The sequence below is a fragment of the Pelophylax lessonae genome, assembly GCF_965119305.1.
Source record: "Pelophylax lessonae genome assembly, chromosome: 8".
Taxonomy (NCBI): domain Eukaryota; kingdom Metazoa; phylum Chordata; class Amphibia; order Anura; family Ranidae; genus Pelophylax; species Pelophylax lessonae.
In genome coordinates, this window is record NC_138775.1 from 72,322,913 (window position 1) to 72,339,630 (window position 16,718).

At 38.3% G+C, this 16,718-nt stretch overlaps 1 protein-coding gene across 1 annotated transcript in view; it reads left to right on the forward strand.

The window, feature by feature from the left end:
- The window catches only part of PHF2 (PHD finger protein 2), a 460,832-nt gene extending 451,579 nt beyond the window's left edge, over window positions 1-9,253 (forward strand). The window contains exon 23 of the mRNA XM_082265845.1: window positions 8,559-9,253. Within this exon, the coding sequence (XP_082121971.1) occupies window positions 8,559-8,647 (89 nt within the window). The 3' untranslated portion in view covers window positions 8,648-9,253. The remainder of the gene's footprint in view (window positions 1-8,558) is intronic.
- Window positions 9,254-16,718: the final 7,465 nt, after the last annotated feature.

A 16,718-nucleotide genomic window follows, 5' to 3' on the forward strand; every position in this document is an offset into this window, starting at 1 on the left:
GTTAATAATTCCCTCTACCTTGACTAAGGCCCCTGTTCCAGCTGAAGAAAAACAGCCCCAAAGCATGATGCTCCCACCACCATGCTTCACTGTGGGTATGGTGTTCCTTTGGTGATGTGCAGTGTTGTTTTTGTGCCAAACATATCTTTTGGAATTATAGCCAAAAAGTTCAACTTTGGTTTCATCAGATCATAACACATTTTCCCACATGCTTTTGGGAGACTTCAGATGTGTTTTTGCCAAATTTAGCCAGGCTTAGACGTTTTCCTTCGTAAGATAAGGCTTCCATCTTGCCACTCTACCCCATAGCCCAGACATATGAAGAATATGGGAGATTGTTGTCACATGTACCACACAGCCAGTACTTGCCAGATATTCCTGCAGCTCCTTTAATGTTATCGTAGACCTCTTGGCAGCCTCCCTGACCAGTTTTCTTCTAGTCTTTTTAGCAATTTTGGAGGGACGTCTTTTTCTTGGTGATGTCACTGTTGTACCATATTTTCTCCACTTGATGATGCCGGTCTTCACTGTGTTCCATGGTATATCTATCACCTTGGAAATTATTTTGTACCCTTTCCTGACTGATACCTTTTACCAATGAGATCCCTCTGATGCTTTAGAAGTTCTCTGCGGACCATGGCTTTTGCTGTAGAATGTGAATAAGAAAATGTTAGGAAAGACCTACTAGAACAGCTAAACTTTATTTGGGGTTAATCAGAGCACTTTAAATGATGGAAGGTGTGTACTGACTCCTATTTGACATGAGTTTGAATGTGATTGCTTAATTCTGAACACAGCTACATCCCCAGTTATAAGAGAGTGTGCACACACACTTCTGCAACCACATAATTTGAGTTTTTTTTTTATCCCCCCCCCCCCCCAATTAAAGATGGAAAAAGTTCTGAAATTATTTATCTTTGTCTCATTTTTTTTCATCACAGAAATCTGTCATTTTAACAGGTGTGTAGACTTTTTATATCCACTGTATACTGTATATATGCACACACATTTAAAATATTATTTTAAGACTGTAATAATTTTAAAATAATATGAAATTGGCCAAAAACTGTTATAGTTTCTCCTCAATTAAATTAAATCAAAAACCAAAAGTGTAATATATTGCAGCTTAGCAATCACTAGATATGATGGCTGCATTCCGTTTTCTTTTTTTTTGGGGGGGGGGGGGAGCTTTTTCACCTGGTGATCTGACCAGTAACACAACTCCTGTATTAGAGTGCCTCCTCTCTGAATGGAGGATCACAAGGAGGCACCTTTGGACAGCAGCATTGTTAATCTGGAGGGGGAGGGGGGTAGTTTTATATGTACTAGCAGGTTTCCACTAACAAATTGAATTGAACTCCAACTAACACTTTATAAGCAGTTGCAGCAAACATTTTTTTTTTTCTTTTGGGATAAAGGTTTTACAGAAATAAATCTGATCCATGTAGGCACCCGTGTCAGTAGTAAATGCTTTGTCTTAACCCTTGAACTGTTAAATCTGCAGAACAGCTTGTTCTGTTGGAAAAGAACAGACTTACTGGCCAGATCACCAGGGGAAAATAAAGGGAAGAAAGCCTAAAAAATAAAACGAATGCAGCAACCATATATAAAAATTGGCTGCAATATAGTAAATATTTGCTTTTGAGTTTAATAGTGCTTTAAAGCTGAGCTCCAGGTACAAAAGACACTGTTTAATGCAGTTCTGTATCCATTAATACATGCTTAAATATGATAAAAAAATAAGGTGCGCAAACAAATAAAAAGAGTTTCCAGCAACAACCGAAACTCTAACCTCGGTAGAGTAAAATGTGTAAACGTGATAAATAGGTGCGCTAGATATGATCAGTGTGTGACTACCAAAGGAAAACACTGAATAAAATATGGAATAAAAGTGTTACCTTATATGGTGAATGTGAAAAATACAAAGAATAATCACAATATATAACAATGAAACAATACAAATATATATGTGATATAAAGCAAATAAATGAATGGGTCCCAAAAGTCCATCAACAAAAAGAGCTGAAATCTTCTTAAAGGTGAATTGAGAATAAAGGAAGGATGTGCAAACACAAAATCCCTCTTAGCACCAGTGTGTTAAAGATGAAGAGGTAATGCCCTTACCAAATAAAAGATATCATGCACTTTGTGGATAACAACAGCCAATGTGATGTAACAGAAGAACTTCCCAACCTTTCACTCTTCCACCCGGTGTAAGGTACACAGAGACCTCTCACCAGAGGTGAGTATATCACAGGTTAGAATGAGGAGTGATTTTGATCTCCAGATTTTCAGGCAATATACTCCCTTGTAAAATCCTGCTCTAACTCCTATTGCTGTGGAGAGGTATGCTCCTTCCTTGGACCCCTCACAGTACACAGCCGCAGACAAGTATCCACATAGAAGTAAAAAATGGGCAATAGTGCATTACCTCTAAAAAATGTTTTATTGAAAGGTAGAACACTTACATTTAAGCTGGATTTGAAAGGCGAGTGAAATCTAGATCGTGGCCGCTCTGCAGCGCGGGCCACAGATAGTGACAGCGCAGGCTTCTCCACCCGACGCATTTCCCCTGATGATGCATCCACTGGGAATGGAGATCATATATTGTGATTATTCTTTGTATTTTTCACATTCACCATATAAGGTAACACTTTTATTCCATATTTTATTCAGTGTTTGCCTTTGGTAATCACACACTGATCATATCTAGCACACCTATTTATCACGTTTACATGCTTAAATATACTTTTTTAATTTATCTATAATAAAAAAAACAGAGAATGATTGTCTAATAAAACAGTGTACTTGATAATAAATGTTTGTCCTTAAAAACATGTTAAAAATATTTAGATGGGTAGATTTGTCACACAGTTGTTTTTCCTTTCCAATGTTTTTATTGAAGTTTTTGAGACATGTGAACATCAAAGGAATAAAACAAAATTCCATAAACATATATCATGGTACAGTGGGTATTGCAGGAAACACAGTTGTTTGTAAGTACACCACTGCATACTGATGCTGTTAAATTTGGCCTGGGCACCTAGGCTTCAGTGACCTCTGGTCATGGAGGGGTTAATGGATTTTCTTTCGAAAAGCCAGATTATAGTGTACTTTTTAGTAGAATAGGCTTTTACTACAGTACCCCATTATACACCCTGCCCCCCCCCCCCCACTTTACTGAGGGGCAATGCACAATAAATGTATAAAGTACAAAGATAAGCTCACAGCAATTACAGCTAAATGCCGTGGAGCAGACACTGCTACTGTGCCTAGGGAGTCACTGGTGTTTGATTATAAGCTGTTTCAAGAAAATGTTGTTATTTTAACTGTCAGCTTTGAATATTTTCATTAAAGTACCTTGCAGCATTGACACATGTAATGAAATAAGACATCATGGCAGAAAATGACAACAATTCCACATGACATAATACAGTAATATAGGAAGACATCGTTTGATTTACACTCAGCCTCTAACATTCCACCATGGAACACTGCCTAATAAAATAAGCAGCTAATTGTTAGTTACACTTCAGTTAGCGGTATAGATCTCAGCCAAGACACGCGTCTGCTACATGTAGGACAAATAAACACCACCTGAATATGTAAAATTCTGACTCGTCTGAGGCTCTTATAGTAGACGTTATACACAGGAATACTGAGCATCATATTGCAACGCTTTTTGTACTAGTATAAGGGATATATTGTAAAAAAAAAAAATAAGTCCAGAATATATGACTGAACTGTAAGTGTGAATATGTCACCCGCAGTCATGCATTACAACCCTAAGGAAAGATTTCACCCAAAATCTTAAAGTCAGAATAGTAGTAAACAACAATAAAACAGCGCTTGCCTAAAAGCTGATAAATCTAGCAAAAAAATATTAGTGTTTAAGTGCAACAGTATATGAATAACATCAATACGGTGCTAGGGTATTTCCACAAATATAAGTGCAACAAGTGCTCGAAATGTCCATAAGAGTGCATAAATGTGCTTGAAAGTATAAGGTGCTGGAATGCTTAAAAAACATCAACCAGTGCGGGATGCTTCACTCCCCTCCTGTGCCCCCACTCACCGGAAATATTGGACCCTCAGCTAGGGTCAATAGAGCTTAAGACCGGCGAGGTAAATGCCAATGGTCCTCCTTGTTGATGGCACACTCCCTTGCCCACCGACTTACATACGATCTTTAAGGCTCAAAAATAAAAGGCTGGCATAGTGAAATCCCGAAAACAATATTATATTGCACACAATGCAATGCTACTTACAAAAAAATAGGACCGATTCCGCTTTTGGTAGAGTACAACTCTTCCGGGAACGCCGTCTAGCATGCGTTCCACAGAGGACAGGAAGTGACGTCAATGGTATCGGGTCCTTTAAATACACCCTAGAAGGTGGGGCTAAATGCGTTGACATACTTCCAGTTACGCCAAAACCATTGACGTCACTTCCCGTCCTCCATGGAAAGCACACTAGGCGGCATTCCCGGAAGAGTTGTACTCTACCAAAGGTGGAATCTGTCCTATTTTTTTTGTAAGTAGCATTGTGCACAATAAAATATTGTTTTACGGACTTCACTATGCCAGTCTTTTATTTTTGAGCCTTAAAGATCGTATGTAAGTCGGTGGTCAACTGAGTGTGGCATCAACAAGGAGGACCATTGGCATTCACCTCACTGGTCTTAAGCTCTATTGGCCCTAGCTGAGGATCCAATATTTCCGGTGAGTTGGGGCACAGGAGGGGAGCGAGAAGCACCCCGCACCGATTGATTTGTTTCAAGCATTCCAGCACCTTATACTTTCAAGCACATTTATGCACTCTTATGGACATTTGGAGCATTTGTTGCACTTATATTTGTGTAAATACCCTAGCACCTTATTGATGTTATTCATATACTGTTGCACTTTAACACTTTAATATTTTTTTTGCTAGATTTATCAGCTTTTAGGCAAGCGCTGTTTTCTTGTTCATTTATTTCTGAGTCTCATACTTAGATAGTTTCACTTAACCTCCCTGGCGGTATGATTCTTTCGGATTTTAGGTGCTGAAAGCGGTACCATTATTTTGCATGTAATTCTTGTGAATGAGCAGCCCAAACCAACTGTATACATTATATATATATATATATATATATATATATACGTATATATATATACATAAAAAGTACAGTAAAACTGCAGGAAAGGGCACTGGGGGGCAAACTAATGTGATTTTTTTTTATTTTGAACTGTATCAGTGTGTTTTACATTTGAATTTGCCGCCGGTTCCACCCCCCTGCGAACGTCACGCCGCAGGAGACGGAAGCCGGGGCACGGAGAGGATCGGGAGGAAGAATCGCCGCTAGACACCGCCGGGATACATCGCTGGATCCCGGTGACAAGGTAAGTAACCCTGCTTACAGGATCCAGCGATGCTTCTGGCGGTACCCCGAGTGTGGCTCTGGGTTACCGCTTTTGGCTCTGAAATTTAACCCCGAGCCACGCTCGGGAATACCGCTAAGAAGGTTAATAGCACCTTATTGATGGTTTGCACAATAATTCTCTTTGTATATGTTTAATTTTATTTATGCAAGCGTTGTTTTATTATTATCCAGAATAGTAGTAGTAGTAGAGTAGAGAAAGGTGTCAGGGTATCAAGATCATCACTGAGATATTTTGTACCTTTATCCTGTACTTCCAGGATTTGTCTATTTCTGCCAGGTTTGTAGGGTGATCTCTTTGTTTATAATTCCCAAATTCTATGCCTAACACAGATTGCCATTCTGTTAACAATGCATTGAGGGTGGGATATGGTGACAGAGCCTCTTTACTTTGGCCTTTGTTCAGTATGGGTTTATATCTTGATCCTGGTGCTTTTGCAAAAATGCATATTTCAGAGAGAAAAGTTTATTATAAAAAAAAAGTTATTTTCCTTTTCGGCCAGAGCTCCCATATGTTACCTATATGCTCATGGCATCATACTGACACCCACTTGTCAGACAAAATTAGGCCTCATTGATACAGGGTGTACTACAACATACAGTGTACGATGTTGTGTACCCGGACAGGGATGCACAGGTGTTCTGTGCATTTCTTTGCAGCCAGTCCTATTGTTTAGGGATACATCGATATATCAGCCGTCAAAAATTTTTGGGCGAAAACAGGGTTATCAGCGTTTTGCTGATAGAAAAAAAGGTGCTGAATGGCCACTGAAAATGTGCGTGATTTTGACGTGATTTTACCTAGATTTTGTCCTATTTTCATAGGTCATGTAACTCAAAAACTGCATCACAAACGCAACACGGGTGCGGTTTTGATGCGTTTTTGTCGCATTTTTTTTAATTTCAATTGGGAGGTACATTACACTGCAATGGAAGCCCAAAGGACCAGTGTGAAGACATACATAGGATTTGTTAAACTTTGACATTCACAGGCATTACTAGGCATGATAGGAAATGTAGTTCCTGAACAACTGGAGGGCCATAGTTTGGAGACCCCTGATATAGGTTGTCCTACTACAATAAATACGTATGAACTTGTTGCAGAATTAAAGACTTGTCTACTGTCCTGGTTAGTTTTTGGAGTAGGTACATACATTTTGGGTCTAAAGATCTGCACACCTCTAACTTCTACTGAAACTTTCATTCATCATAAAGATGAATGGGAGGTCTGTTAACATTGTATGAAGGTGTTCAGGTCAGCATAGTACTGCAGCCCTGGAGACCAGAGATCTTCACACCAGTGTAAGATTACTCAAAACTTAGTAAATGTGTACTGGTCATGTTGTTGAAGACATGTCTACAAAGTATACTATTGCTTCAGTGTCACAACACAAATATGAAAGCTGCCATTGTTGACCTCCTTGCCTAAATGCTAATTACCTGGTTATCATGCTTATCCTCTTGCTTCTGTACTTTCTAAATCACTGATCCTGGAGAAGTATGCAGATCAGGAGTTCCCTAATCATTTGCTGCTTTCTGGTTCCTGGTCAGTAACTCAAAAAGTCAAAGAATAAGCACAATAGCCAGGCAAGTAGCCATTTTACAAGTGTGTCTAATTTGCATAGAACATCACTTTAAGATCGGGATAACATAAAAAAATTTGTAGCTTAAAGTGATACTAAACACACTCTGTTTAATTTAAATGATCCCTTCTCTTTCTGTGTGTGGATGATGGCACTGAAATCATTTTAATAAAAAAAAAAAAAAATGCTGTGCATAAATATGTATCCATGTTTAAAACTCAAAAAAACATTTAAAAAAAATAATAATAAATTACCTTTTTTCTTAATCGATATTCACCTGTCACATGACCCAACTTTTTTCCCAGCATGTCTGTAGAGAAACAGTGTCAGGAAGAGCTTCTAGTCCTCTGATAATAGTCACATGTTCAAAATAAAAACAGCCTTTGGCAAACAGCGTAAAAATAAATAATTTTTTTATAATTTTTTTGCAATGACATGCTGTGGGTGGTGGATTTCTTCCAGTAACAGGCTGTGTCAGGAGGGAGGGAGGGAGTGAGCTGTCATTTATTACTGTGTATACACCCACATGTGTGACTGTAGTCACATGGACTGCTCAGATGTGATAGGGAGGAAATGCTTAGCATAGAAACTCACTGAAAACTGAGCATGTGCACTAGCTGCCAACACTGCTCTGCAAAATCCCCAACTGTAGTAGGGACATGGAAAAGAGGGAGGGATAAAGAACAGTAGAATCAACCAGGTTTTTCCAAAACTGAAAGTGAATATAAACAGCATATAATACAGACTTTATTGATAGTTTTTAATGATGCAGGTTTAATTACACTTTAAGTAATGCCTTCTTTTGTCTAACTCAATTTATTAAAGATGAAAGCTTTTGGGACCCCATCAGGGTTGAGAAAGTGACCTAAGGAGTCCTGAACGTTTACATCTTTAATAATGTGAGTTAGCCAGTAAAAGTGTAAAAGTTATTACTTAAATTGCAAATGTTTTAGTATTGATCAATAGCTAACATGGCAAAAGACTAAGTGCACAGCTCCATCCCCCTACCTAAGCGCTCCTCTCATAAACTGGGATTGGGTGCCGGATTGGAATCTGTGACTTCTCCACACAAAGCTCAGTAAATGAAAAGAAAAGCTGCACACCGGTGATGTCTTCACAGGCAAAACTTTATTTAGCCAACAAACTTTAGCACATGGTCCTACCCCCAGGACCACCCCTCTAACATGTTTATACCTCCTGCCTTAATGAAAAGAAGATAAATGATCAAGTCCATGTTAGAGGGGTGGCCCTGTTCACGGGACCATGTGCTAAAGCTTGTTGGCTGAATAAAGTTTTGCCTGTGAAGACATCACCGGTGTGCAGCTTTTATTTTGGATTACTGAGCTGTGTGGAGGAGTCCCAGATTCCAAGCCATCACCTAACCCCAGTTTATGAGAGAAGCGCTTTGGTAGGGGGTTGGAGCTGTGCACTTTTCTTTGACTCCAAAAGCGGTCCCATACTCTATTACTCCAAGATCCAAGTTATAATGTGGACCAGAGCTGATGTTTGTGCTGGTCCCTCTAAACTAACTGCTTTGTTTTGTATTATCATTTCAGGTAAACGTACAAAAAAAGGCATGGCAACAGCTAAGCAGAGGCTTGGGAAGATCCTGAAAATCCATCGGAATGGAAAGCTTCTCCTTTAGTGTTTGCTAAGACAGACTTTTTCTTGTGGCTAGTGGACCCCGCAAGCTGACACTAAACCTTGAACTCTTGCAGGACTGCAGTGGCGCTCTGCAGACATTGTTGGAGGAACCCACCCTGCTCTACCTTCCTGCCACCACTTTAGTAATTCTTTTTAACTTCCAGCAGTTGACGTGTACAGAATACTGCTAATATTTTTTAATAATAATAATAATGTCCTTTCTCAAATTGCTGAGAGTGACTAGTTTGCAGGAAAGAAGAAAACAAAAAAAAAAAAAAAAAGGATCATTCCAGTCTTAGGAAAGAACCTGTTTCAAACGCGGTCAGTGAGAGAAACACAAAATGCATTGCTTCATTTGTTTTCTTTTGAAGGCATTGTATACAGCATGACGTCTTGTGCAACATTCTGGTCAGGAATCTTGTCACACATTCTGCAGCCATGCCATGAGTAGGAAATGTGTTGTGCGCTTTGTATTTGTATCATCCATTGTAATCTTGATTGGTGATGAGCTGGTTTTTAAGTCTACAACTAAAGCTTCACCCCCTTACTGATCATGGGCATGAGAGGTAGTTAATTATTTTTGTAGTGAAGCAGTTAGTCTTTATCCTAATTGAAAAGACAAGAACTCACTGCTCAAGGTGGTGTGATTGCCTGATGACTCACACTGGTGCATGCCCCGGCTCGCCTCCGTGAAAACTTGATAAAGGAAAAGGAATTGGCAGCACTCCAGGTTGAGTCAAAATCCAGATTTATTGACTGGACATCCAAATATGACAATCGTGACAAGGTAGACGCGTTTCACACACTGACTGTGTGCTTAATCATTACCAAATGATTAAGCACACAGTCAGTGTGTGAAACGCGTCTACCTTGTCACGATTGTCATATTTGGATGTCCAGTCAATAAATCTGGATTTTGACTCAACCTGGAGTGCTGCCAATTCCTTTTCCTTTATCTAGTCTTTATCCTACTTGGTACCATAAAAAGAATTGCATCCGGGGTATACCAGCTATCATATAGCAGTTCACGAGGCGTCCATGGGGTTCAGTTTATCTAGGATGTTGGAATTCTTAATTCTGCAACTGCACTCAAATGAGATATCCAGCTGTGGCTGGGTACAATTAACTCGAATCACCTGCCAGCTTCTTTTATCTATCAGAGGCTCCAGATGTGCATCTTCCTTATATAAATGTGTGTCTCCATTGACAAGGCCATTATGAAGGTGTAACTTTTTTTACAGGTGGCCTTTAAAAATCAAACTTTTGACAACACTGTTTGACTGTGGCAATTGGACACAACTGGAAATTAGTAGTGAATATTTTACTGCTGTAGACCAAAAGAGAAGGCAGGGCGTGGTTCATTTGCCAAGCAACCACACAAAACCTAAAACAGAGTTTTGAAGGGCACTGGTAAGTACACCAAAATGTGATAGGTTGATCTGGTAGGCTGAGTCAGCCCCTGGCTTCTTAAATGTCTAAAATACTGCAAGGAGGATGGACCTGGTAGGCTGAGTCAACCCCAGACTTATATGTCTTGGATACTCCAACAGTGATGTCCACTCCAGAGTTTTGTTTATCCTGCCTAGTTTTTTATGTTCCAGCTACTCCTGTTGTGTTCTCCATATTATAAAATACATTAAATAATTCAACAGGGATTCCAAGACCCCATCATAATGGAAAATGATGACCCAGGCACAGACATCTCATTAATAAAGACCCTGAGAGGTAAAAGAAACTAGCAGGTGGTTAAAATGTCCAGCATCTACCAAAAACAGAAATATCAGCTTTAAGCGGACTTACCTTTTAAGTAAATGTCAGGCTTTTAGTTGTGTTTCTAATGGGTACACAAAAAGAAAATCGCCTATAAAGACTTTTGACTATTAAATCTCAATCTACACTGTGCACACACATGGTTCCAGAACATTCACGTCCTCCAGCGTGGAAGGAGAAATCGTGCAAGCTAATTTGTTAGGTATGGTGTGACTCTCCTGTATGAACCATTTATTACAGCTGGCCTTAAATCTAAGACAAACCATTTGACTCCGTATTTACACTTTTATCAAAAATGAATAGCAATATTTAAAGGGAACACTAATGGATCTTAGATATGTTTTGCTTTTATTGGTCTACCTTATACAAAAAAAACAAGCAAACTCTCAATGGTTTAAAAGCAATAACCCATTTTTTTAATCCCATTACCAATTGTTCAAATTTCACTTACATTTGTTTTGGATTGCTATGGAAATTCTTAACATGTAGCAGCCGCCATTCAGAAAAGCATCACGGGACATGACTTTGAAGCACATGTATACGGGGAAAAAAGGGTTTTTGCTTTGAACCTATTAGGAATTTAAGACCAATAGATTTAATACTGCCCACAGCATGTGCAAATTAAAGTTTGAACTAAGTTCCCTTTAACATGCTTAGCCAATCATCATTGATAATTTATGTTGTATTTTATGCCAAGGAGTATTTGTTACATAGGCCGAGTGCTCTATAAATATATATGTTGCCCCATGTGATAAAAGAGGCCACCCTGAGTTTTAACTATTACTATGTCTAAATGAAGAAATGTCCCTTACTACACTGGGGGAATTACACTGAGAACCTGATTAATTGCTACGATAAATGATGTCCAGTGCTCCATTGTTTTTTTTTTGGTGGGGGGGGGTTAAACTTTGTCACAGTTGACATCTCTGTTCAAGCAATTAAAAAGAAAACTTTATTGCACTTAATGATATTTATTGCAAATTTTACCCTTAATATACACTCAGGAGCCACTTCATTAAGTTAACCTGTCCAGTAATCCATAAGGGGATGCACATGGTTAGCAGTGATTCTCAAGTATGCTGCGGCATTCACAGGATGCCTGAATAGTAATAGAGGGCCTAATGTGGGCCATAAAAACATTCCGATACTCTACCATAAGCCTCATTTGTTGATACAACACAGGATGAATCCATTGGTCTATGTACTTCAAAGTCTAACCTATACTAAAAATTGAGACTGAAGACCCGGTCAGACCAGGCAGTGTTTTTCCAATCTTCATTTATCCAGTTTGGCTGATCTTATGCCCTTTATATCCTTTTCTTGTTCAAAGTTTGAATCTGGAAGGGTCATCTGATACTGAACCTTTCCTCTTGGCGTGTTGTGTGTTCTTCGAATCCCATCTCCACCCCACTGTTGTAAAGTGTACTTGTTGTCTGATAACTTTCCTCAGACCTCTCGTCTCATTTATAAGTGTTATATTACCGCAGAACTGCTGCTAACTGGATGTTTTTTAGTTTTCTTAACATTCTCTGTAAACTCTAGAAACCATTTGGAAAAGCCAGGAAGGCAGCAGTTTACGTCTAAAGATATACAGACCCTGCCACTATACTCATTATTGCCCTGCAGGGGCAGCATCTGACTAGTAATTATAAAACCACTTCCATACAGATTCACTCTGCACATAGACACAGACACACAGCTATTCCTGCTAAATAACAAAAGGTAGGAATCCTTAAAAAGATTGTAAAAATCCTTGCAATGTACATAGATCACTCAGAGGAGAATGTTTTTTTTTCTCAACAAAAGTGGAGTTAGTCTTTAATTGAACAGCTGCTTCTGACCAGGTCTTCATGCTTCTTCGTGATTCGCTGTTTAGCTTATGCATTAAAGAGCAGGTGTACCTAATAAAGTGGCAACTGAGCATATAGTTATAACATCTTAAAAAACACAGAGCATTATTCTTATAGGTTACATGGTCAAATGTTAAAGGGTTATTTGAGGAAATACTGGTGCAGCTCAGATGATCTTTTGTGTTTATGCTGTCATAGTGAGTTTGCTAATTAGACTATGATGACTGCTGGGAATTGGAACTTACGCCATCATGTGGTGTTGTAAGGTGTGCAATTCAAAAATTGAAGGTTTTTAAATACAGAGTTGATTTACTAAAACTTAAAGAGGTTGTAAACCCTCTCTTTGAACTTGTACCTATAGGTAAGCCTTTAATAAGGCTTACCTATAGGTACTGTAAATATCTCCTAAACTTGCACCGTTTAGGAGATATTTACTTTTAATGCAGCCAATGGCGTCATCGGGGCATGCTCTCTGAAGGAACGGCCACCCGTGCCGTTCCTTCAGAGCCCTGTGCCATTAACGGTGGCTCCTGTGCACATGCGTGGGAGAGACGTAATCGCGCCTCTGGCAAATCAGATGGCCGGAGGACGCAAATCAGGAAGCAGGGCCGGCGGTACTGCGGGGGGCTTCGTTCTAAGGTATTTCATAATGAGCTAGTATGCGATGCATACTAGCTCATTATGCCTTTGTCTTACAGGGTTTTTTTTTTTTTTTTTTTTTTTGAGGAGGGTTTACTTCCTCTTTAAGAGTTCAAAATCTGGTGCAGCTCTGCACGGTAGCCAATCAGCTATACCTTCAGCTTGTTCAATTAAGCTTTGAAAAAAAAATGAAAGCTGATTGGCTGCTATGCAGAGCTGCACCAAATTTTGCCCTCTCCAGTTTTAGTAAATAAACCCCAGTATTTTTTTTATCATACATTAACACAAGTGAATCACCTTTCCGCGTCTCAGAACTAAAAATCCCCAGGAAATTGGTCCCTGTGCCACCCAAATCTGAAAACTATGCACTGATTTTCGAAAAGCCACACCCATTTTATAAGGCCCCACCCGTTTAGGGATTTAAGGCACTTTTGACCAGTAAATTTTAGGTGCTTGCACAGCACAACAGGCTTATTTTAAGTTTTTAGATAGTATGTTGATGCAATGTAAATGCACAGTTGATGGAATTTCGAAATACACAGGAATAAATATATATATTTTTCTTTTCCTAATTTCCACCTAACTCACAATGTGGCACTTGGCATGTTTCAGTGTATAACTCTTAGTTTGCTACTGCTTTATTGTGTAGCGTGTATAACACATAGATTTCTAGCACGAAGCCCTTTCAAAATGCAAAGAAGAGTATGCAGCTAACCCATATCAACCAATAATAAATGATCGTTGTTCTTTGTGCTTTGTTAATTAAGTATGTGCTAAACCTTAATGTACAACTCCAGCCAAAACGTTTTTTCAAGTTTGGACTGAATGGGGGAGGGTTAGAACATTCATATGGTTTATAATGCTGTTTGTAGTCTTAGAGTTCCCCTCACTTCCTGTCCCATCAACAGTGTTGTCACCAGGACCGAAGGAAAGATATATAGGCGACACTGAGTAAAAAACCCTCACAATGACATATGAATAGATGATAGTAAATAAAACTAAAAGTCACCAGGACCGGACTGAGGAAACATTTTTAAGGGGACATAACAAAAAAAAAATACAAAGCTATCAGGGATCATTGCATTCCCATAGTGTATTAATTACAGTATTTTATTGTCCTTGTTTCTCTTGGAGATTTTACCTCACTGACCTTTCCCTGCTCTATCCAAAAAAAAAAAGTTTTGGCTGGAAATATATTTAAGATCAGAGGGAGTATTTTTTAGCTTTTTGGAACTTGCCATTAAAATAACCTTTGGCTCAGTACCATAATTTGTCCTGTGTACTAGAAATGTTTCAGTCCCATTAACATGACGAAATCATTATGTGGTAGACACCTGATCTTTTGGATACTTTTTGTCTGTTTCTGCTCATAATTCACATTCTCTGGTGCAACCCTGCTTAAAGAAAGCCCGGTTATGGGCAAGGGTTATAGATAAAGGGTTTACGATAGGGGCTCCCTGTTTTGGCATTTATGTAGTATCCATGCCCTCAGGGTAATTTGTGCTCATCAGGGCTAGATGGTAGTTGTAGTCACTATGACCTTACACTACACTTCTAACATTTGCCCTCCCACCTTATCATGTTTATCAGCCGACTCCAACATTGTATTTTTGCAATATAATTATGTCCATTGGGCATATGTTATGCCAAGTACCATAATATCCTTTTTGATGCTTCAAAAAGCAGGGACCACTAAAAAGGTAAACATCACTTTTGCTTTGGTGATCAAATGCACTCATTGTCATATTTGTTCCAACCATGTGTACAGATAGAAAAGATTCAGCAAACCATTAGTATTGTTGATAATGCATTTTTTGGTTGACATAAAATACATATGCATGCACCAGCGTAGCTCCAGATAATTGCACTCAGCACAACATAAATATTTGGGCTTTATCTAGCAGCGTTTTGTACCTCCAATGGTGGACCACTGATGGCTTCAACTATTCAGATGCCGACGTTCAGCAGTGTACTGTAGTCAGTCTTATGAAAGCTAATTTCTAATTGGTGGGTATGGGCTACTGAAAATCATTGATCTTTGCCTCCATAGCTGACCCTATTGAGGCCAATTATTGCTAGCGACCTGACCAGTCCAAAATTCTCTAGTAAAAATCAGACAAGCAACATGACCAGCTCTGGGAAGGTTCTGTCATTTTCCAGCTCAATGCAACATTTCTTGTGGCCACTGCTTTCAGTATGTATATTCTGAAGAAGTCATAAGAGATTGGCATAAGAGCCCAGCCATTTTCATGGTCATCTACATCATTCAAGTCTACAGTTTGCCTGACTCCAACAGCCTATGAGATATCAGCAGTTTATCTGAACACTGATTTCTGATTGGGATTTGTGTGTTACTGCATAATATTATTTGTTCCATAATGACTAAATAAAGCCCAATATTTTTTCAAATTCTTGACACTATCTATTGTCTACATCTAGGTAATATCATATAGTTTAAATACATTTATTTTGTTAATTGAGCACTTGTAAGCCATTCCCTTTCTATAAGACAAAATGAAAAAAAAAGAAAAATGCAGCGCATTATGTTGCACGCTAATTTTTCACATTTTTTTCATTCCCTTTCTATGTTTTGTCATTTTCAAGTTCGATCATCAGTGAACATATTATACCTGCCATTTTGCCCCAGTGTCCATGTTTTGGACAACAGCTTCATTAGAAAAATGCAACTGGTGCTCAATCAGCCATAGAAACTCACCATAAAATCATTTTCTGAATAGTTGCCGCTGCAAAAGCCTAGTATTGAATATATGGGAAGGTGTCGCGTTCTGACAATTAATCTGGATTCGTTTGATTCCAGCAATTAGCATAGGAATGGTTTGTCTGCACTTCGACACTTAAAAAAAAACACCATTATTCCTCAGTCAATCCCATACTCTTCATTATCCTTTGTTATATGTTCGCTAAGGCATAATTTTTCATAGAATATAGCTTGTAAATAGCTTTTTAAATACTTTTTTTTCTACGAGATCAAATACCTTTTAGAACTTTTACTTTTTTTTTCTAGAGATAACTTCATTTGCATTTAGAAATCTATCAAGTATAAAAAAAAATTATTTTTAGGTTGTGTATACTTTTTTTTTGTTGTTGTCCTTGCGACTGAGAAAGGAGAATAAAAAAAAAAAAAAAAAAATGCCTGAAAATCAAGTTTATTTGTGCAGCCATAAAAGATGTCTTATAAAAAATTGTCAAATATAAAAAAAAAAATGTAAAAGAAATTCAGTAAAAAAAAAAAAAAAAAAGCAGATAGTTTGAAGTCTGGCCTTCAAAAGATATACCAGCTCCTTGTTTGAATTCTTGTACTATGAAAAGATGATGCAGTTATTTTAATAGCACCTTGTGAAGTGTTCTGTGTTTTGTGATGATGTAATAATTTATTAATGTTTGTAATCTTTTATACTTGTACATTTCGTATGACCTTTGTTTATATACACATTTACCCGGATGTTATGTCTATGAAAATCCAGCTACGCAAAACAATGGCGGCCTTATTAATTTAAAGGATTATCAACGCTCTACAGGTGCCCTGTCCCCTTGGGAAGGAGGTTCAGGAATGTCCACCTAATAGGGTCCCAGAGTTCTGCCGAAGCTTACTTAGACATTGTGTATTGTCCTTGCTCAGCATCTATATAATAGCGTATAACCTCTCCCTTTCATGCTGTTTTTTTTTTTTATGTTTATTTTTATTTTTGCATCATGTACATTTATAATGAAGTTTATTGTGGCTATTACAGTGTTTTATTTACAAAATTAAATCAAAATGCTCTTGTATTAAGTCACTGAAATCTAAGTAAA